At 34.6% G+C, this 25183-nt stretch overlaps 1 protein-coding gene across 1 annotated transcript in view; it reads left to right on the forward strand.

Annotated features, from left to right (window-relative positions):
* Nucleotides 1–25183, forward strand: part of LOC149786029 (E3 ubiquitin-protein ligase rnf213-alpha-like) — a 598535-nt gene that overhangs the window by 437872 nt on the left and 135480 nt on the right. The window contains exons 63-67 of the mRNA XM_089976317.1: nucleotides 7534–7697; nucleotides 15215–15433; nucleotides 17383–17576; nucleotides 21057–21168; nucleotides 22556–22656. Coding sequence (XP_089832443.1) covers nucleotides 7534–7697; nucleotides 15215–15433; nucleotides 17383–17576; nucleotides 21057–21168; nucleotides 22556–22656 — 790 coding nt within the window. The remainder of the gene's footprint in view (nucleotides 1–7533; nucleotides 7698–15214; nucleotides 15434–17382; nucleotides 17577–21056; nucleotides 21169–22555; nucleotides 22657–25183) is intronic.

Here is a 25183-nt window from a genome sequence, read left to right on the forward strand (position 1 = left end):
CTGTCATGATTAGATAATGCATCACATACCCACTCCCCCATTCAGATTCCTTTGCCAGAATGAAAGCCTTGCAAAGCTTGAAATTTGGGAACCAAATATTGTCCAAATCTTATTGAGGCATGATTCCTCTTGCAATCAGTTAAAGCATTCTCTACTTTGGGCTGTCTGTTGTCACATTGTTATTAAGGGTAATGAAAGAGTGCATAAAAGGCATAGCTGCCCTAGAGTGACCCATTCCTGAATGGAAGATTCTGTACTGACCTTATATATTATATAAATTGTCATGTTCTTCTCACTTGCCAAAATATGTGGAACAAAATCTCATAGAAAAGCTTCAGAATGTCAAACCCATTTTAGAGAGTGACATCACTCCTGCACAGCAAATCACAGAGATGAGATGGTATTGTGACGATTATGTATTTCATCACAACTGATACCTACCTCTCATTGGCTGAACCTTGAGCTGAGTGCATACACTGACTGCAGAAAACATTCTTGTTGAGCATTTCCATCTTATAACAGTTATGTTTTTAGGTGATTGCAGTGTAGCATCTTTATGATCATGGTCCACCAGAGAACATCTTAAGACTTTCTGAGGGAATGCAATTTATTAAGAATAAATTGGACCACATGTTTTAGTGATATTACATCTTTTACCTTTACATTTATTTTCTGTATACTTTTTAGAATTCTAACATCTTTACATTTTGATATTAATTTTGTATTACCCCATATTTATGTTTATTTGAAATTCTTTATATTCTGGATTTCTCTGCAATTCTTTATATTTGAGTTTCAGTTTAACTTGGCTTTTAGTTGGCATTGTATGGCCAGTTTTTTTGCTGTTTTGCTATTTAAGCATAGAATTACTACTACTGCTTTCAGTTCAAAGTCACAGCAATAGATAATGTAAGTCACTGGCTTGTTTCCTTAAAAAGACTCGCATTTTATGCCATTCGTATGAGTAATATATATAAATGGGTTTTTTGGCTCACTTCTTTCCCTTCATGAAAGAAGTGATGCCCCCATTTATATATACATGTACTACTTAGCTGTTGTTGGCTTTCTGGCTCACTTTTTCCTGTAAATGGAGGTTCTTGCTTATTTTTCATTGTTCATGAGTTTGGAGACATTTTTTCAAAAGTCTTTGGTGGCTTTTGCCCATCATTTCATATTAGAGTCAGTGTAGGTTTTCATCCACAGGAATTGTTGAAACTTGAGATCGTGATGAACCTTACTGAGTACGAGTCCATTTTGGAGTGCTTGTTTGAGCAGACGATGATGCAGTTTGTGTCTGTGTTTGCTCATGAGATTGGGCACAAGTTTGTTCACTTTCATGTCTCCCAGCCTGAATTAATTTTTTTTTCTCAACTTGTTCCCACAACATAAGTATAAATTTCTTTTGAGTAATTTTTAAGTTTCAAGGATTAATTTCATTGAGGTGAGTAAAGGTTAGGCATTGTTGTACAAATTTGTCCAGTCATGCTGACATGAACTGAAAACTGTCAATGAATCAGAAAGGTCCAATTGCGAACGACATGTACTTTTCTAAATTGTGGGGGCTGCATTTTATTTTTCTTCGATGTCAGTGAGAAGTTGTTTTAAGCAAGGATGACATAGTGCTGTGACAATGAAATGTCCATCATACCCTCATAGATTATGCGTTATCACCAGAACGTAATTGGGATCTTTGAAGCATAGATTACAGTCAGTATGAGCAGCCCCTTGATAACATCCAGTGATGTGGAATTGATCTCTGACTTTTTTCAGTTGTGAGATTTAAAATACTCTTTGTAGATGTGGCATCATTTTGTTGCTGTATGCTGTCGCAGTTGTTGTGGAGTGAATGGAATCATCGGTGTCAGACTTTTTTGGATGTGTGTGATGCATTTGTACTCTGCGACAAGTTGTTCATAGAACAAGATGATACAATCTTCTTCGTGATGCTGCCGATATGGAGATGACAAACATTTATCAATGGAACAGCATGTTTTATATCCGACAGTACAGGGTACATGTTTTTGTTTTACTTGGGTGCATGATAATTATGTCTTGTTTGACCAGTGCCCTTGTGTTCATTGATGAACCTTTGTCTGGTGTTTCCAGAAACATTGTCCATTATTTCTTTAACTGCTTGTTATTTTGCATGGTCAGAGATAAATTTTTAATCTCATATGTAGGCTGTCAGCCACACTGCTTGTTTTTCAACTAACTAGAGATAAATTATTTTGTTATGGAATGTCTCTGAATAAGTGTCAGTGGCTGCCTCAGGTCAGAATGGAGAAGTGTGTTAAAACCTGTTGCGGAAATTACTGTACATAAAGGAAGACTAGGACTTATCCCTGCCTCGGGTGTGGAGTATGTGTTCATGGTGACCTGCAGGTGTGTCAGGAATGTGGTGGTCGACATATAAGAGCAATAAATTATTACTACATACAAATAAGAACCACTTGCAATATAAAAATAACTCATTGGTGATTGACGAGTAGCTGGAGAAGATTAAGCATGACCCAATCCTGTGCAGACAACAATACTGATGTCAACATGTTGCTGTGGAGTTTATTGAGACAGCAGTGACCTACCTTGGGTGTGGAGTGGGTGTGTAGTGGTGACCTGCAGGTGTGTCAAAAATGTGGTGGTCAAAATATGACTGATCAAATATTACATCAAAAAAGTAAGAACCACTCACACAATAAAAAAAATCTGCAGTGCTTAATAAGTAACTGGAGAAGATTAAGTGTGACACCATCCTGTGCAGGCAACAATGCTGCTGTAAACATGATGCTGTGGGAAATAGTTTTTCCAGGAACAGCTGTTATGGAACCAGTGGTTCCAGGCTCCTCAACCAAGGGTTCTACAACCACAACTGGTGGATCTCTTGTAGGCAGTCATTCCATTCATGAAAACAATGGCTCCAAGTATATATGTATCCATTCTTGCCCTGTTAGGGGCCATTACTGGAGCTACACAAAAAGTGGTGATGGGCAGTGGAGTTTCCTTTAGCGGAAACTTCCACCAGAAATGTGACATCGTCAGGTGGTGATTCCACCCGTAGCTATGCCAATCGAGGTTATCAAAATAAACCTGTCAAAAGAGAAACAAAAAATAATAGCATCTGTTTAATATAATATACAGTAAAACAATGTCATACATGGCAGTAGATTTAACACTGTCACCATAGCAGACGAAAAGCATTGCTGAGGCAGCCACACACAAAAGACCCACATCAATTAATCTTAAATTATCAATGTTAATAGGACCTAACAGGCTCATGCTGGCCCATTGTCAAGCTACCTTGGTGGTTAAACATGTGGCCACATGAAAAGGAATTGTTCTTAATTTGTCAGCATCACAGCTGTCCAAACAAGGAGGATTCCTTAGACCATTGTTAGCAGAATCACTGGAACAGACTTCACCTTTCTGGAAAAACCCAGGGCAATTAAATTGCCAGAAACAGTGTTTCCTGAAACGTAGTTTCTGGAAATGCATTATTGCCAGAAACAATGCTTCCTGCAACCACATTGCAGGCAGCAGTGCTGCCTATGAGGGCAAAACTGTTGTCGTGGACAATGAATTTGCACCAAACATCAGAAATTTCAGGGGTGCATTTTCTAAAGATCAGCTTCCTGAACAAATCACACCCAAAGATAGCTGTGTGAAACAACATTTTGTGTAACTTCATTGCCTATGTCCATCAATGGCAACTTTGGTGCTATGTTGTCCGTTGCTAATTTAGTGTCATTTCTATATATATAAACAAAATGTATTGCAGACACTGTGATGACACAAGCTGTGAAGACCTTTGCATGGAGATATATATGTGCATGGGCAATTGTAAGTGCTGCTGGAAACAACAAATTCTTGGTAGCACCATGGACATCAATGCACTGTTTGGAAAACTTTCAAGACCTGGCAGAGAATGGACGTTACCAGGGCATAAATACACAGGACCATGGAACCCCTTAGAACAACAACTGGATGAAAATTATCATTGCCTGGTCATTTGCCTTATAACAGCATGTATGCCGTCACGATGAGACATGATATCTGTTACAGAGATCATCCCGACAACAAAGTTAAATGTGATGAAGTCATGCTAAAAGACTTAAGAGAACTCAAGCTGAAAAATTTCACAGTGAGTAGACCAAGCTCTTGTATGTAGTTTCATGGGTACTAAACATAAGAGTGGAATCGAGATTCCCAGTATAGTCGTTAAAGCACCTTGTGTACAGTGTACACCAGGCATGAAAACACCCGGTGTTAAAAAGTCGATGACCAGATCCGCTGGTGATGAAGATCTTTCAGCAATGAAGATGTGGCAGAAGAACTGCATAAATTAGTGCATAAACATTTTCCAGAACGCAGGTCATTGCAGTTGCTACAAACGATATGTGGTCTGCAGATCTTGTCAACATGACAGATTACAGTACGTACAATGATCATTTCATCTATCTCATGACGGTCATCAATGTATTCAGTAAAAATATGCATAGGTAGTTCCTCTGAAAAACAAAAAGGAAATTATATTGTTGAAGCTTTTAATAGCATTTTGAGTGCCAGAAAACCTAATAAATTATGGGTAGATCATGGCAGCGAAGTTTATAACAAAATTGTATCACACTGGCTTCGGAAAAATAGCACAATCAAATCAAAGCAGCCATCATCAACAGAACTCTAAAAAATTGCATGTGGAAGAGATTTACCTGTGATAATACCAACAGATGCTTAGAATTTTTACCAGAAATCATTGACCAATATAATCACACATGGCACTGCAGCAAAATAAAATGACACTCATGGAAGCATCCTTAATAAACCCACAAGGTTTTCAGGACAAGAAAAGCAGGTCACATATGCCTTATTTTTTAACTCTAAATTTAAAGTAGGTAACCATGTCAGAATCAATCGACAAACAACTGCCTTTGAAAAGGGGTACACACCTAACTGGACCAAAGAAGTCTTCATTGATACTGTCCAGAAAACCATTCCAGTCACCTACATGCTTTTATGAACAAGAATTACAAGAAACAAGCCAAAACATCTTCGGAATTGAAAAAAGTGATCTCCACCAAAGGAAAACAACTCTCATCAAATGGTTTGGTTATCCTGAACTCATGGATTCCAACAGAAGCTTTAACACTCCACTATCGGAATAGAACATATAGTTTGATCACTGAAACATGTCCAGGGCCAGCAGGGAAGAATATCTTCTGACATCTTTGCTATACAATAAACATAGCCTCAACACTCTGAGCAAACACACAGAGGAAACAACTGAGCCATAACCCCACACACACCATTAGTATGTATCAAACTGGGAATTGCTCACTTCTTTCAAGCAGGGTAAGAAGCGAACCAGAACCCACATTTATATATACTACTCATATGTTTTAATGAAACTTTACACTGGGCCACACCCAATCATAGTCATTAAGTTCTTAGTTCAGAAATCAAGGTCATTAGTAGTGAAATGACCATGAAAGGGGCATGTCATGTGATTTTTATCATATTTTTAATCAGTTTTCTGGCTTGCATAATAACTTGGGGCACAAAATGCATTTTTTACCTTCAAAAAAATATATTGAACTAATATTAATAAAACATTGTCAGAATGTTCTTATACGTGTTCCTTTGGATATGTTCTACAAAATATTTTTATTTGGTGGAAGCCACTAAAAACAGTTTTTGTTAGAGCATGACTCTTAATGAAACATTTGTTCTCCAAATATCCTCAAAAGAAGACTTTAGTGTCATTATTGTGATTATTACTTTTATTATTATTATTATCTTAGACAATTATGAACAAGATTAATGCTTATTTATGAGGTGTTCTTCTGTTTTATTGGTCATTGATATAATTCATATGACCAACTGTAACTTGGAGGGTTCTATGGAAAATGAAGAATATGCTGAATTTTGGTTACACATCATTGTGATCTTAAATAAAATGATTGAAAATATATTTTAGCTCACATGGCTATAAGGCCAAGTCAGCTTATCATGTTGTCTTTTGTCAGTCATGCTACATCTGTTGTCTGTTCACAATTGCTATTTACAATTTTTCTCAAAATCTGCTAAACAGAATTTTATGAAATTTTGACAGAATGCAGTCCTGCATGGGGCTTTTTCAATTGTTTTTTTTTTTTATAAATTTTTGCTGATTTGCAATCCGATATAATCACCATTACTAAAAAATAGAAAAACATTTGAAATGACTTCTTATTATGAATTGATTAATTGAATTTGACCAAAATTTGACAGAAGGCATTTAAATTAATTTGGCATGAAAGTCTTTCAGATTGGTTCAAATGTGCTGATACTCCATCAGGTTTGGTTGCCTTACTAAAAACAAAAAAAGGAATTAAAATGACGTGTTAAATAATGCTTTTTAGAATTTGACCAAATTTGACAGATTGCATTTTGGCCTGAAGATCATTCAGATTTGATCAGATGATTATCCACAATTAAAAAAGGCTGCCATTACTAAAAATTTATTTTAAAAAAGCTTTACATGGTTTATTCAAAAGAGCACCCAAAGTAATTTGTACAAATTTAATACGGAGATTCCTGGCACAGGAATTCTTAAATTTTACACAAATGATAAATGATGCCAATCCACCTGTAACAATCACTGATATAGGAATAAATGTCACAAAAATATTTATTTTAAGTAATATAGCAGCATCATAAATACTCTCAGTTCATATGTATTTTATTTTGGAATGTAGTTATTTTGCAATTTATTTAATGCAAATTTATGATATTGGACTGTACAAACCCAAATCAGTTCATTTCTTCTATTACAATGATTATGACAGCTAGAAAAGGATGGCATGTTAGTTATGAAAGCACAGCGTTCTCATTACTAATTACACCCTCTAGCTACTGGTGTTATCAATTTGACATGTAAGACAAAAGGAAAAGACATTTCTGACTATTCTTTGAATAAAGTTTAGATGAAGTAATTGCTAGGTTGTATGTAATGATTTTTGGAGCTGGAAATGATCCTACCAGCATTTGCTGGCAGTCAGCAGGTACAAAGCAACCGATCATTTCTGAACAATGTGATATTTAGAAAACTAAATGAGGATTTCATTAACTTCTTATAAATTCTTGACAACTCATTGTTTTAAATATGATTTTTTTAACTGAAAGATGGGTTTTTTCATGGAGCAACCAAATGTCACCTTAGGATACTATCTGAAACTTTTTATTGAATAATTTATTGACTGAATTACAGTTTTCATGCTTCAGGGACTGTACTAAAATAAATGGAAAAGAATTGTTGACTATTTTACAAAACATTATGAATGTTTGCAGACATTCTTGTTAACCCCAAAGTCAGAGTGGGATGGGCTTATTTTGGGGGACCCATCTGTCTGCTACAGGTTTGGCAAAGTGGGGTGGGCTTCATTTAGAGCATGGTCATATCATCAGGGCAATATGGCATTGTTTGGATGAATATTAGGCCCATTTGTTTCTCTTGTTTCTTTAAAGGCACTGAGTTCTCTTTTGTTTGGATTTGTTTTTCAGTTCAAGCACCTATGAAAAAAATTATAGATCTTGTAAAGGAGACCCAACTGGGACAGCTACTTGATACATTTGAAGGCCACATATCTACTGACGAAATTTTGCATTTGTATGCTGAGGACTTTACCTTCATGGTCTACCGTGCTGATACAGATGTTGAAAAAAAGGTGCACATGCTTCTTCCTCTTCATCCTCATCTTCCTTCTCCTTCTGTAACTTATCAGCTAATTAGTTTGAACATCATGTTGCATTGAAGTGGATGGAAAATGTATTTAAAGTTAACTCATTATTATATATTTAAGTGTGAAATCCAGAGATTTATTGGCAAAATAATTTATATATTTTTTCATTCCTGTATTTTCACATGTGAATAATATATCCATATATTTTTGCATAAATGATTTCCCATCATGCAGTGCAATGCTTTACTGTCTGTCCTCACAAGTTGTACCTGCAGCAACAAAAATAAGTACTTTGTGAGCTGGAACAAATAAATAGAAACAGCCTTACATTACAGACATCAAAATTACTCTTTGACAAATAAATTTGACTAGATGCTATTTGTGTCTCTCCGAAGTTATTTCTCCCTACTTCCTTGTTAGATAGGGCCAAATAGTACTCAAAATGTAATTTACTGCAATAGATTGTGTCAACCCAATCCTACCACTTTCTTCAGTATATTCAGAAAATAGGGTGAATTTGCAAAATGGGGATCATGCCAAAGAATGAGTTTATAATCTTCTAAACTTTGATTCTGGAGCAAGTTTGATAAATAATAAAAAGAAAATTTTCTTTTCCTATGTCAACCCTGGATATATTTGATCTTGTGTTACAAGAAACTATATATTTTAACTTGTGGCTTTGCCACTTGATAAAATATAATGTTGTTTACCACATTTATATTATAATTTTAGTAACAGACCTTCTAATTATAACTTATATTTTATCTTGTAAACATTTGGAACCATCCAAAATGAAATTAGGTAATTATTTTACTTTTAAAATGATGCTAATTGTGACCTGAGATCAAGTAGAGGACTATATAATCTTGTTTATCTTGAAATTATTCATTCGTGCTGTAAGATCTGAACAGAATCAGTTGTATTATTGTTGTGTCCAATATGTCTTTGGGCTGAAATTCATTTAATCAAATTATTTAATTAAAAAAATTTGTCTCTAGAAATACAAAGTGCTCAAAAATAAAATTCTTGGAAATACAGACTGTAATAATAATATAATAATAATAATGACATTATTTAAAGAAGAAGCTCATATATATATATATATATATATATATATATATATATATATATATATATATATATAATGCAAAATTTTACAAGATGAGGTGTCTTTAGACAGCAAATGCTATTCAAACCTAGACAATTGATGCTACAATAAAATATGCACAAGTCTTCATGGATGAGTACAGTGGAACCCCACTATAACACGATAATTGGGGTCCCAAAAATTGGATCGCGTTAATATTGGGGTCACGTTAATGCAGGGTTTTACAGTATTTTACTTATTTCAGAGAACATCTCATTGGCACATATGCGTATATTCATATCTAATGTATATGATGAATAGAGTATCAACACCATTTACTGTCATGGCATGCTGTTCATCCATAATGCATGTAATTCCATTGAACAATTGCACACAGATTTAAAATATTCAGTAATTTTGTCCCAGATCATTGTGTCTGAATTCAAGGTCTAAACAGAGTATTTACACATTTTACTTGTCATCTGATACCGTACCATCAGGGCTTGCAATTAATCCATAATACATGAACTATTGCAAAAATTGCATACATATTTAAACTATTCAATAACTTTGTCACACATCATTATGTGTCTGAATTCAGTGGGAAAAATTAACAGCAAAATTAGGTTAAGATAGATGAAGCACATGTACGGTTCATTACATTCCAGGGTGTATGAACAGTGTCTGTACAAATTTCATACTGCTAAAATTTATTCATATGCGTTTCCATGTACATTTATCCATTGCAAATTTGCAATAATTAACGCTTGTGCACGATTTTGTGAATATTGAAAGAAATGTGAAAACTACTATACTAATCATTGTGCAAAGTGCAGAGAACAACTTGGGTTTGTGAACTTGCTTTTCCGTAACGGTAAAATATTTTTATGAAAAAGAGGAAATTAATAACGAGTTCATAAACAAACACCATACCCATGTAAAACCAGAGAACTAAGTGCAGTATGTCTGCAATGGTCACGAGTCACTTTTTTAAATTTTTTAAGCTGAACGCATGTACAATTTCATATCCTTTCAATTTCCAGCTAATAAAGCAGACATTATTTACTGGTCAACTGATTGTGTCTAACATTGCCAAGCCCAGCAAACAAGATGGCAGCTTTCATTTTTTGATGTTTATTAAATTGTGAGAATCTTTTATCAACCACCGTATTGTCTGCTGCTTGGTTGTGTTTGCAGTTAAAGAAGAAACACATGTTGGCTACTGTTTGGGCAATGATTGTATACAGAATTAAGTCACAAAGACGACTTACTGGCTTTACTCATGGATCAATAATTAATAAGTAACATTTCCGATAATGTTTATTTTGGCATAACACTTCAAGAATCTGGTGAAATTGTTAAATTTCAGAAGCTACGCCACAATCATATTATATTAAAATTCATACGCTAACTCTTCCTCAAAATGATAATAAACATTTTACACACTATTTCTCGTACTTCAAAAAAAAATATCCCGGTATGAGAAAAATGCATGTACACGTATTTAAAATTTCAGGAACCATGCCATGATCACATTATATTTGAATTCATACGCGATCTCTTCCCCAAAATGATAATAAATTTTTTATACACTATTTCATGTACTTTGACCAAAAGATATTTGTTCATGTGCAAATGAACATACAAAATTTCAGGAGCCATGCCACAACTGCGTTATATCCAAATTCGCGTTATTGTGGGGCACGTTATAGCAAGGTCACACTGTACATACAGGATTCATACAAATAGTAGTAGTGAACACGTGTAAAACAAAGGTGAGTACATGTTAACAGTATAAAATATTGTAGTATGGAAATAAAATAATAGAAATGATTGTTTCTGTAGATGTTGACTAAGACACTTTTTGAAAGCTTGACATGTGTCTTTATATAAGTTGGTATGGAATTTCATAGTTTGACTCCAGAAAAAGCAAAGTCTTCTTATAAAACTCTGAATTTGGTTTAGGTAAATATAATGTGATGTTTGAGATGGATCTTAGTTCATGGATATGTAGATATTCAATAAAATTAAAATTACATTTAAGATAATCAGGAGCCAAACCATATAACGATTTATAGACTAGTAAACACTTTTGATACTGAGATCTCTGCTGAAATGGAAGCCACTTTTGGGTTTTAAAATGATTTGTTGATGATTTTTGAAATTTCCATAATCTTTCTTGATTTTCTTAACCACTGTTATCCCAGATAAAACAAAATATTCTAGGTGTGGCATGATATATGCATTGTAGAATATGTTTTTCTGTTCTTAAGGGAGATAAGATTTTATTCTGTTCAAGAGATAAATGAACTTATCAGCCTGCATTTTCCAGCACAGACAGTTTTATATATGTTCCTTTAATTGTTACTTTGAAATCAAATTTCTCAGATTTTACTCTTACTTGACTACCTATCATCATGGCTTTTGATTTGGCTGCTTAAATTATCTTCATACCACTGTGCTCACAGCAGTTATTGTCTTGTTGATTTTGATAGATGGGTTGCTTTGTTGATCTTGACTATCTTGTCCTTCTTTTCCTTTGCATTGTTGTGGCAATTGTTTCCCCTTTCCTTTGTTACGTCATTTGGGTATTGGTGCCCCTTCTTGCTGGAAATTCTTTTTCTGTGTGATAGTTGTGGACTCTCCTTCTGTGTTTTGTGTTGCTATACATTTTCGGGGAGTGTGTCCCACTTTTCCACATTTTTTGCATTCCCTATGATATATGCAGCCTTTATACCATGTTCTGACTGGGAATCCGTGAAGATAAAATACCTTCTATATTGTCCTAAGTTGATCTTTGTCAATTTCAAAAATTCTCACTCCATTTTTGATTGAGTAGCCTGGGTGTGTGTCCATTCTTGCCTTATTCACTTTCATTTTAAGCTTTCTCTCAAATTTTTCCACTGTAGCTTCAAGTGGTATCTCAAGTGGAATATCAGATATATGGAGTTCTGCTGAGTCTTTATTTTTCTTTGGAAGGGTGCTGGTTTCACTTTGTTTAGGGTGATATCTTCACACTGTAGTTTCTTCACATTATAGTTTCCTGTATGGCAGTTTCCATTAGGTCTTAATATGTAGGCCTCTTCTCTCAAATTTAAAGAATCCATGAGGTCAATAAGTGATTTATCCAAAAACCTAATAAAAGTCAGTATCTTCGATATTCTTGGTCTTTTGTCTAGTTCTGTCTCTCTCATGTTTATCTCTTGTGTGCCAGCCTTGTATGTACATTCAAAAAAGGCTTCGTCTTCTGTTTCGATCCTTCTGGTATCGAAATAATTCTCCAAAAGTGTCACTTCTCTATGCCTCAACATTTTGTTTTTGCCCGTGCAAATTGTGAATTCAGTTCAGTCAATTTGTAATCGTCAGCTCTGTATTTGTTTCAGTATTATTCTTTCTGTATAATACTTTTGAGTCTATATTCCTATTTCAAAGTAAGGTTCCATTTCACATTTTACATTCTGGTTTCCAGTGTTGATTGTATGGCCTGGTGGACTTTCTTGCATTCCGCTTTGTACGTGCCATTGCCGAGACTTTACTTCTCAAGAAGGAGTATCAGAACTTACACTGTATGCATGTAAGAAACCAGTTACCCAAATTGTTCTAAGGCAGTGGTTCACAAACTTTTTCAGGCCACCACCCTGTTGGTTATTCTCAGCACCTGCTACCTTACCCTGTGGAAAGCATTATTAAGCATTAGTGCCCCCCCCACCCCAGTAATCCCACCACTCCCCAGGGGGCAGTACCACCCACTTTGGGAACCACTGTTCTAAGGCATTACCAAATTATTTTCTTGCCTTATTCCATACACCAACTATTGCAATCTTGGTTCTACATGGAAAGACAAGATCACCAATGGTGACATCCTTGCCCAGGCCAATATACCAGGCATCCTGACTCCTTAATAAGAGACAGCTGTGCTGCCTGGCTTGGACATATAAACAGAATGCGAGATGGGCACATCCAAAGAACATGCTTTACAGCAAAGTTGCCAATGCTAAGAGAGCAGCAAGATGGCAAAAGCTCTACTGTAATGATGTCTTCAAGTATGATGTGAAAGATTTCACCTCTGGCATTGATGAATGGGAGACACTGACAAGGCAGCAGAAACATCAGGTGTTGCAAGCTATGGTTTGGGGTGCATTATCACCACAAACAGCGTCTGGACCAACCACACAGCAGTGCTAATGCAGGAAACAGTTCACCAACCAAGCTGTTTTTATTACAAAACACAAGGCCCCGTTGTTCCAGGATATGACTTCTTTGCTACCAGAGGAAATTAAGCACAGTCTAGCAAGTCATCATCAGTGACTTCAGCAGATCCATTATCTTACAGAGATGGATTGATGCCAGCACAATTCACTATTTATAGATTCAGTATTATGCTTTGTCTCACATGTGAATAGCATTATGTCAATGTTTTCTGATTGTGCAGGAAGACAGAAACTTCTGCTATGCATCAGGGTACAGATTATAATAGTAATATTAATAATATTGTACTAAAGTTTCATTTGACTGCAGGAAATGATGTACCAACAAATACATTACTTACAGAAATTTTTTGCAGGAATTTAACTTGGCTCACACTAAACAATATGCCATTTTCACCTCAAAGTGATACCCCAATTTCACCTCAAAGTGATACTCTTTACTTGCTATTTACGTGTATGACAGAATTAATTAAGGAGTTATTAAACACTATCCAAACATATTTTGCCCATTTTTAGTTTTTATTTGTAATGCAGCACATTAATAATCACACACATTTCACTAATACAAATATCAAGATACAGTGAACACAGAGAAAGAGATCAGGGGTCAATTGGGTGGCTAAATATTTATAGATCTTTATTTGTGTGAGTATGACTGCTGCCACTGTTTCAGAAATATAATTGTAAGAAAACACTTTTACACAATATGCAACCAAAAGAAATGATAGATAAATGTTTATTTCTTAAAATCATATATAATACACGTTATTCACAACTTTGGGATATACTGGGAGCAACTCAGTGGCATGGATTCAGTATAATTAAATGCATCTGACTTGTTTTAAATATTCAGCAAAAATTGAAGGTACAAATAGAGTAAGGAAAATACAGTAGAGTATAGTGCAGCTGGTTAAGGAGCTGCACCAGTACAACTAGCTTTGGAGCTGCATATACCAGTCAAGATACAACTATTTATGGAGTTTCATGTACCAATCCAGGTGCAACTAACTTTAGAGCTGCATATACCAATCAAATTGCAACTAGCTTTGGAGCTGCATATACCAATCAAGGTACAACTAGCTTTGGAGCTGCATATATCAATCAAGATACAACTATTTATGGAGTTGCATGTACCAATCAAGGTACAACCAGCTATGTAGCTGCATATACCAAACAAGGTACAACTAGCTATCTAGTTGCATATACCAATCAAGGTACAACTAGCTTTGGAGCTGCATATATTAATCAAGATGCAACTATTTTATGGAGTTGCATATACCAATCAAGGTACAACTAGGTTTGGAGCTGCATATACCAAACAAGGTACAACTAGCTATCTAGTTGCATATACCAATCAAGGTACAACTAGCTTTGGAGCTGCATGTACCAATCAAGGTAAAACTATTTATGGAGTTGCATATACCAATCAAGGTATAACTATCTGTTGAGTTGCATATACCAATTAAGGTACAGCTATCTATTGAGCTGCAGATACCTATCAAGGTACAACTAGCTAACTAGTTGCATATACCAATCAAGGTACAACTAGGTTTGGAGCTGCATATACCAATCAAGGTACAACTAGCTATCTAGTTGCATATACCAATCAAGGTACAACTAGCTATGGAGCTGCATATGCCAATCAAGGTACAACTAGCTATCTAGTTGCATATACCAATCAAGGTACAACTAGCATTGGAGCTGCATATGCCAATCAAGGTACAACTAGCTTTGGAGCTGCATATACCAACCAAGGTACAACTAGCTATATAGTTGCATATACCAATCAAGGGTAATTAGCTATATCAAGGTACAACTAACTGTGGAGTTGCACAAGGGTAATAAACTCTACACTTGCCTCTGGCTACAGAGCTGTACTTAAGAAAGTGAAAGCTACTGCAACTACACTTAATTAAGGAGTGTATCCAATACCTTCACACCATCCACATGATTATATTGTTTTTCATTATTCATCCATTTTGTGCATCTTTGAAACTCTTTCATTTTTAAATGACTGTCTTTAGTCTAGTACTGGTAACACATTTTAGTCTGCAGCATGCATCAGAATTTATAATCTTAAGAAGCAAAAACACAATTCACAATGTGTTTATTACAATGAGAAAAAAGTTGTTTGAGCTTACTGATTACATCATTTCTGAACAAAAGAAAGAAATGGAACATTTTTGTATACATGTTTTGTTTTCCAGCTTGTTCACAGTGCCCTTCTGCATACATCAGCAAAATTTAATAATGTTTCACCTGGTATAGTGGGTAGACTAGTCTGGATCCATGAATGTCATCACAGAATAATTCAGCATCTTTTACACTTCCGGAGCATTAATCAAGTGTGGCCAGAGTGCTCAAAGACTATCAAAAGCATGCAGATGGAGAAACCAGATCACTTCCTGATAGCTTCTGATCAATTTGTAAGAGTTTGTATAGATTTTGTCAGAATAGTAATATAGACTACAGAAAAGCCAGAATAAAAAACAAACTCTTGATTTATGTGATTTATTGCAACACACTAGCATAATATATAACTTCAGAATGAGATATTGTTGTTGTATTCCCTTCATTAGGTGGACTTGTTATTTTAATGTTATTGTCATCCATCTATTCATTCATTACAAATTTTGTTTCTGCATGAGCTTAGCTTAAAATAATTTGCCTGGGAATACAATTTGGTGGAGTATGTATACTGTAAGACTGCAGTTTGCTTAGGCACATTTGGTGGAGTTTGTGTACTGTAAAATTGCACAATTTTGCGGAGTATTTTATTGTAAGACTGCAAAAAGCCTAGTTACATTTGTTGGATTAGGTGTACTTTGAGACTGCAAAATTTGGTATAGTATGTTTACTGTAAGATTGCAATATTTTGCAGAGTATGTGTAAGTGCAATATTTGGCAGACTATATTATGTGTACTGGAAGACTGCAAAAAGCATCGGTACATTTTGTGAAGTATATCTACTGTCAAGACTGCAGCATTTGGCAGAGTACTGTGAGACTAAAAACTGGGGTACATTATGTATCCTGGAAGACTGCAGAATACATTATAGGTACATTTGATAATGTATGTTTACTATCAGACTGCAAAAATTATAGGTACAGTTTCTGCAGATTCCTTGACTTGCTTTGAAAGAAATGAAAATTTCAAGTTTGAACACAGACTTCAGATTGTTTTACCTGTACTCAGAAGGAGGTGATTAAATAGAGGAGCTCAGAAAATGAAACAGCTTGGATTACTTACATTATTACACAGGTTACATCTACGAATTGTTTTACCTATACTCAAAAGCATGTGATTAAATAAATGACTATCAGAAAGTGAAAACACTTTGATTACCGATATTATTGCATGGGTTATAAAACAAAGTGATCAGCATCTCCAACACAGAAGTTTCACTAATTCTTGTCGTCTTAATTTTATTCTGTGGCATATTTCACTTGATAACCTCGTTTTGGACATCATTAATTCATTCTCTCAAATTTAAAAAATACTCATGATTCAGTACCTCAGCCAATGAAAGTGATTTGGTTTCCTTGACAATTTTTGAGTTGTAGTGTTGAGATCATTACAAGCATTTTTGAAAGACAATATGGCTTATCTTTGAATTTTCAGAGGTGAGAGATATATTATTTTTTCTATAGTATGTTATCACAGACAATCTTTATGTTATAGCAATCTCAATATTTTAACTTGCACCAATCAGCAGTTGCAGGCTTTATTATAATAATGGTCGCAGTCATGGTTAGAGATCACTTCTAGCAATGATTGAGAGCTGTTGAGCTTTAGTCAGTTGAATTTGTTAATGCTTGATGTCAAACAGATTAAGCCAAGTGTAAAGTGCCATGGTTCCTGAACTTGCCCAGAATAAGCAGAAATTAAAATAATTATATGTCATTTGCATTTGTTCATTGAAGTTATTTATCACAAATGGCAGTACATATACATGAATAGTCTAACTTTTTTTGGCAAACAAAATACATTTAAAGAAACACCAGAGTTGCAACCAAAATTATTTTATGTATTCAGTAAACAGAAATATTATCATGTTCTTTATTATCAAGCAAGGATATAATGCAGACAATTTATCTAGTCTACCTCCAGCCATCATTTAACTTTTTTTTTTTGTCTCGTCATTATACAATCTTGACAATAATGACAAGGTAGTCTGCTATAATGACAATTTTCATTAGCACAAACATTATACAGAGAAAAATAAAAGTTTTCTAATGTCTGGTTATTTGCATTGATATCAGAATCAGAAATGTGGAAAGATGATGCATTGTTATACATTTCTAGTTGATTCTTATTGTTAAGTTATTTTGCAGACAACAGGACAGGCTTGCCTATTCTTTTTTTCTTTTAATAGACACTTGCCATCCTTGGATTGAGTTTGCTAATTGAACAGTTGAACCCACCAGATAAGGCTTATTTGAATGATGCCAGCAACTGTCATGAGTGGCTTCGAAAAATCAGTATCTATCGACCAGTGATAGAAAAAGGTCTTACTCTCTGCTCCTCAAGCAGCATGACTGGAATTGACAGTGCTGTTCTTCATGCTCAGTATGTATCAAAACGCTTTCAGATTAACATTTCAATCTATACCCATCTGATATAGTCAGCATCAATTGCATCTTTTTGAAATACAGAATTTGTAGTGAAACTTTTGTATTTTAACCATCCTTCGACAACACATTATCTCACACTTTTTTTATCCAAAACATTCATCTTTCAAGCTATTTCACTCAACATTTAAGCAAAAATTTGTGTATTAACGTGCTTTTTGAAACCAAATTTCACCCCTTGTGGGTTTTTCTACAGCACCAATGCTAATTCCTATGCAGCACAATTCCTATGATAGCACAATCACTTCCTTAAAAAAAAGATGAAAGAATTACTTTTAGTTTTTAGTTCTGAGTCTTCATTGGAACAGTTACAACAAACACGAATGTCAGATCTGCACAAAACTGACATGTTTATAGCTGTTATCATGTCTGTGTGCAGAGTAAAATAAAACCAAAAAGATGTGAGATTGAAGTGGATTACTAAATGTATGAGGTTTTAGTAAGACACTTTCAAAATGACACAAGACAGAAAAAAATGATACGCATAAAGTATCTTGAAACAGACCGGAAGATAACCGGCCATGTCTATTTCTAAAGAATGTGTCTCCACAAACACACCTTTAATCATATGTTTTTAAATTCCAGTACACAAAGTGCAGATTATGGAATTTAAAATGGAACAAAGTCTTTAGGCCCACACAGGAGAAGGCATTGCAGCATTTTTAATGTCATGTTGGTGATGATCATTCTTGGTCTGTATCAGGATATACTGCCATATGGAAACAAATTTAAGGACATGAAAGAAGTTAATGATGTCCAGACATTTGATGTGACTAACAATATGGTAGACAAATATTTTAGCATTTTACCACTCTAGAGACTGTAAATTTGTTTATATGTTATTTGATATAACTTGGCAAACAGGCTTATATCATCAAGACCTTGGTTGAATAAGATTTTGAGTAAGAGCCATACATGTGATTGTACAAATGGTAGAACAAAAATACCATTTTATTTTTAAATCTTAAAAATTGAAAAATACAAGGTTTTGACAAATTTATGAGGAAAAAACACAGAATTTGTACATGTTCTATCTACACAATACAGAAACAGTGAAAACCAGTCTAGTACTGGGGATTAGAAATGCTATGCCAGTGTAGTGATGTGTGGCTGTGTAATTGGATTAGAAAGTTAACTTAAGTACACAACATGCTATTAATTGATTTCCTTGTTGTAATCTAGGAGTTTATGGCCAAATGCTGAATATTTTATAAGTAAGTAATTAAGGGATCCAAACTGGTCCATGGTGGCATTCAAGTTATTCAGGTTGGTGAACTTTGAATGAGGTGAGACAAATGGAGAGATCAACCAAAAGATGATTTTGGCAGAAACAACTGAGTTAGTTTTTTGTGTTAAGTTGTTATTGCATTTCTTAGATGTTTTTGGCTGAATTTTTAAGCACTCTTCATATATTTTTTCTTCGTGTCAAAATGCCAAAACATGTTCTTTCTACCAGTGCTTAAAAGCTACTGGCTAAGAAATATGAGTCTCTGGAATACATATGATGTCCAAGTCAGGAACTTCCTCCTCATGATGAACATAGCGTGGACATGTTTTTGAAAGCAGTCAGCAGCCTTAAAACCCAGCCACAGGAAAACTGAAGTTTGAAGTTGTTTACAGGTTGAGCATGGTTATTTGTCACTGCCACTTCTAATTGTGATAAAAGAGTACATTCTTCATTCTTTGCAAATTAAAATTGGTTCAAGAGAAATCAGGTCCAGAAAACTATTTTGAGTCAGTTAAATGTGAAACTTAATAACCACAATGAATGCCATTAGTAGTCCAGACCTACCAACCCTTACGATTTTGCTTAAGTCTTACAAAAATTACCTGTAAAATACAGACTTACAGCATAAAAGCAAAAACTTAAGAAAAATGATAATTGCCAAAAAATCAGGACAATGTTTTCATCTGTGTTTGATTTGGATCTGGGTTTCATGTTAGAATTAATAAAATTAGTCAGGGAACCAGACTAACTTTACAGCAGCTCCTCAGATGCTTTAAACTGCACCTATTCATGCAAATCGTCTGCATGATCGAACTGTTGATTATAGAATTTTTTAAAATTGGTATCCAGCAAGTGATGCATGTTTAAGGACACATGGTACTAATTATATGGAAAAATGGGAACCAGCCTGGAAATGGGTGAACATAAAATAGAGTATATATGGGTTTTGCTGGCCAGGATTGGTTAATAATGTAAGTTATGTTTTAGGAAAAAGAATCTTTTGAGAGCTTATCCTGTTGTAAGTGGAAAAAACAGACATTGTTTTATTGACAAAATTTCAGTCTTTTAGCAGTCTTGAGTTTGAAACACTCATTACTAAAATTAGCACTTGGTATGGAATTGAAAGCACATGTTTCAAACACATGCAGGTCCAGAAAATGCTGCAGCTCATATCCTTTTCTCCACACAGAAGCTGACATCCAGGTTTTATCTATACTGATAAACATAGGTTTGATCATGAGCACTCAGAAATTTTAAGTTATTGAATTTTTAATATTGTGGTGTTTGCATAGGTTTACTATGGGAATTGAATTAGTACCATGAGTCCTTAAGATAAAAGGCAAAATAAGCCTCTTGAAAAGTGTTAATAATCAACACAGAAGAATAAAAAGGAGTATTCATATTCTTGTGAATAAAATCTGGAAGGGACACAATTAGATGTATTGGATATTACGTGCCAGTTTGAGTATGACCCATGGCAGGAGATATGATTGCCATCATCATGTGAAATGGAAAAAGAATTTCTGAGAATTACAATAAGTTTAGAGACAGCAAATAAATAAAGTAATTATTAATATTATTATTATTATTATTATTATTCTTTTAGCTTTACAGAAAATATATAAATAAAGTAATTCTTTCACCAATGTAAACCATTGATATGGAAGTATGCAAACAATTTCTGATTTCTGCAGATTTCCACTGAAAATATCTTCTCACCTGTGGAAAATTATATATATGGGAAACATGAATTTGTAATTTGATAAATCTGAATTTGTGGAAATGTTTATGAAGAATTCTTTGAGCTTGATTATGAGTCTGTTTTGACCTTATGCCAAATAATAATTGCTTTTTTATTACAGGTAAAACTTGTCAATTACACTGAAAGCAAAATGTAGTTAAAAGCATCATGCACATTTGAAACAAGCAGTTTTTCTTTAATAGTTTGTCATCTTCCTAAATTAGAGTTGTGTTTACAGTTAGAGTATTAGGAGATGCTCTTTAACTCCAAAAGAGTGAAAAGATAGAAAAGAATTTGTCACAAAATGACAAATAGTTATGGAATTGGACATTTGCATAATAGATGAAACATAAAGAAAATTGTGGTGAGAAATGTCAGCTTGTGTAAGAAGAGTAATAAAAATATACGTCAACAATGCATTTAATATATGGAGTTCTATGCACTTACAGACAAATGTGGACAAGAGTAACTGTGGTGAAGCTCTTCATTGAACATGTTGTGACATATTCAGACAGGGAAGCAGAGAAATATGGAGTCAAACAAATCATGCCTCTCTGGGTTGTAAGTAGTGTTCTGTTCCAAATCTGACACCAATGCAACATGTTGTTAAAAAATGGAATTAAAGATTCTGTTTTAAATATCAACACAGTAATTAGTAAGCTAATATCTATTCTGAATCTACCTTGTCTGTAAGTACAATTGCTGAAAGACTGCAGTAGCTTCCCATTGGTTGGTGGTTCTTACTATGGCTTCCTGTGTTCTTCCACCACCAATTATACTGGCTGCCATATATAGTCTTTCTTTTGCTGACAAATGTCAATAAACTCAAAATAACAACCAGGGTTAGAAGTGGACCTTAAAACCTATTTTAAAAAAGCCTAAAATAACTGATGGACCCTAAATTTTAAAAAAGTCTAAATTTAAATAAAAAAATGTATGAATGATTGGCTCTACCCTGACCCCACAAAAACACTTTTTTTAATGAAGTTTTTTGTTAGGCTAGCCTATTGGTCAAGAGTGAAATTTATGTTTTAGTTATCTTTTAATTCAGTTTCACTGTAATCAGGGACCCCGAGTGGCCGAGTGGTCTAAATCGCTCTCCATTACGGATCACTGCCATCTCACCTCTGTCTGTGTGGGTTCGAGTCTCGGATTCGGCTAATGTGGGTATGTGAGAAAGCTTGCCAGTAGCTTCTTGTGGGTCAGTAGTTCTTTTCGGGGGTTTTTCTGGGTTCTTCCTCCACCATTAATACTGGCTGCCATGTATAACCTTGCTGAAAAATGGTGTTAAACCCTACAACAACAACAACAACAATTCACCGTAATCATCAGAAATACTGTCATCTTATATACAAATGTAAAAAGTGTCCATCTAACATCACATTTATGTCTGCTAGTGTTTCTGAGATCCTAATTAAGTGCAGCTGTGTTGTGGTCTCTGATTTACGGAAGTGTTTGTTTGTTGTATTGTTGCAATCAATTAAAAGCAGACCTGCTTTTTGTATTATCTTGTTAATTCTGTCTTTTGTATCAATTAAAAAAAAGGATAGAATAAATAAAACAAATTAAAAGGTACACAAATTTTACCCATACATGTATAGAGTAAATGGTCCCAATAGTGTGTCAGATCAACTCATTTCAGTTGACTAATTTGATACTTTAATAATATTTTTTGTCATAAGCATAATTAAAGTATCTAACATTAATCAGTCTTTTATGCATCTAATTCTCAAATGTGATCAACGTTAGCAAGAGGACTATGTGAAAGATATACTTGATGCATGAAAAGCTTTGTTTCACAAATATAGTTCTTTTTGGAAAAGCAAATTCCAAAGTTTGTAGTGAATTTAAAATTCCCTCGGTAACTCACGCCCTTGCTTTTACTACAGTCTGAGTTTTTGGACCCTGGTTTGTGACTTCTAATTATCCATATGAATTGTTCTTTCAGATGCTTGGGGAATCTCCAGACTTCAAGCAAGTGCTTTCCCTGGAAGTTGCAGAGAAATTTCTTAAAATGTGCACTAAAGCTGTTAACAGGGCTCTTTTTGGGTAATTATGCATCAGCTAAAAGCTGATTACTCTATATCTTTCATTTAACTTGACAAATAATTCTCTTACTAAAATTACTGCTGCGCATAAAATTTAAAGGTAAGCATGATTCAAGGTAAGCAGTCCTGAAGTGCATATTGTATCATCAAGGTAATCCTGCATCAAACCATGTTAAACATAACTTCTTCTACCTATAGGTGCAACATCTTTACATGCATCAATAGTTATATATCTTAACCTAACTTTCAATCCCATTTATAGCAAAATGGGCAACAATATTCCTTCTGCATGTCCATTCTTTAAAACATTTTGTACATTGCAGCTGATTTAAAGCTGTATTCCTTTGCAGAGTTAGATAATAGCATGACATGATGTTGCGGTTCACCTGATATGTGTTAGGAAAGACAGATCTAGTCAAGACCTATCAGATTTCCCAAAATTTATTCAGGGGTTTTTACTTCATAGTGAGGGCGGATTTTCGTTGACCTGTTTTTTTAGCATCCCAGTGGACAAAAATTACAATTATTTATCCAATTTTATTTTTTTAAATATTAAAATATAAAAAATTCATCTTATCAAATCAGTTCTTTCAGAGTGACTTGGTTCCATTCATACTTTCCTTATATATATCACAAGCATTTTCAGCATTTCTTACGAGATCATTGCCTGGATTATATTGGAGGAAGAGGTCATCACCGATTCTAACACTAATAGGAGATGATGGTCTGTTACTGGATCAAGGTGTCCTCTTGAGACAGCCTGAATTTTCCTCAGAATAGAACATGACCTTTCATTGCATTGGAATGTAGTAATGTCAGTACAACTCTACTGAGTCCACCAAGAAGTTTAGCTAATTTCCAGCCTATGTGTGGATTCAGATTGCAGACTGCCTGCCATAACTGCTCAAGATAGGTAATATCTGCATCTAATGTTGTTTCAAGGTCAGTAAGATTCTCCACAAACTTGTACTTATTACCAGAACAGCCTCTGTAATTGAAGACTTATTTGCAGACACCTTTGTTGACATCAATATCATAAATGTCTCCACTCTTTAATAATCACAATCCAGTCCTGAAAATGAGTATCCCTTGCTAGTATTAAGACATCGACCTCATTTATCCCAGGGATACTTCTCCGGTGGCCTAGTGGTATGAGCATCCGGATACAGGAGGTTGTGGCTTAGAAGAAAAAAAAACGTTTCTGTAAATTTTGGTTCTAAATTTGGCACCGTAAAAGATTCCCTGGCCGAGTCATACCATTGACTTACAAAAATGGTACTAACAGCTGCCTCGCTTGGCGCTCAGCGTTAAGAGGTTAGTGTTAGAACTGGTTGGCCTGGTGTCAGGATAATGTGACTGGGTGGGACATCATGCTACATGTCTGCGGCATGATGTCCCACTGCATGACATCACTATAAACTGCCACACTGCAGACATTGTAGTGATATGATTTAAAAGTTGTTAAAACTACTTTAAGAATCCAAATCACACACATACACACACACACACATCCAAGGGATTATGGATTGCAATGTCAGTGACATATACTAAAATTTAGTTTGCATTCATGTTTACAAAGGATTAAATCAAGGTTATTGGTGTTTAGATTATTTTTTGTGAAGCAGTCATTAATAGTAGTGTTGAATGCATATTTTGCATAAATATTATGATCACTGGTCATGTTCTGCAAGTGACATTAAGTTCGTATAATAAATTATTCATATTTTTCATATTATTCATACTTTTATTATTATTATTATTATTATACAATTAAGATTGCGATTTCTTATTTATAAGCAATAGAATTGTCACTATGCAAGTAGTTTTTGTCCATTTGCATGAGAACTTTTGTGCAATTTCTGAGTCCAGGAACATGATTTTGGCTACATCTGAAAAATGATCTGATAACAGACATGGAAGATTATAATCTGCTATAGTGTTGGGCAAATAGTGTCTCAGTATGTGTGACTTTATTCATATTTGATGCAGAATCCACGAACATGGAATTTAGTGATGACATATTTGTTGCTATGGTTAACATGATTTTATGAGATGGGGTTTCTGTATAATGCGTGATGTCATTCTTGCTACTGTAACAGACTTTAAAATCAGCTTTACAGGAAGAGCATTATGTAACTTGATTGCAACCATTGAAATTCCCATTTCCATCCAATGTTAAATTTCATATGGTAAAGAACTGTTTGTTATTCGAAGTCATTGCCTGTCACCTTAAAAAATGAATGCCGTAAAGTTTTCTCATTAAAATTTCACATATTGTTGTGGCATATCTTTTTTTTTTCCTTTTTCTAAGTACACTGAGAAGGTGGCAGTGTATTTTATTGGTCAAAAGCTAGAATGCTATTCATGAAGAACTGTTAAGGCCCTGCTATCAAGTTGATTCTCTTCCCATTGAACTTTCTTGAATTGTTGTGTCTCTACCATACCATGCTGACTGTGTCTGTCTACCCTGTCATGTAACATCCATTGCAAATTTCATTTCTTTGCCTTTTGACAAGCATAATGGATAA

This window comes from Sinohyriopsis cumingii, chromosome 12 (genome assembly GCF_028554795.1).
Source record: "Sinohyriopsis cumingii isolate HCF-2022 chromosome 12, ASM2855479v2, whole genome shotgun sequence".
In the NCBI taxonomy this organism is placed as follows: Eukaryota; Metazoa; Mollusca; class Bivalvia; order Unionida; family Unionidae; genus Sinohyriopsis; species Sinohyriopsis cumingii.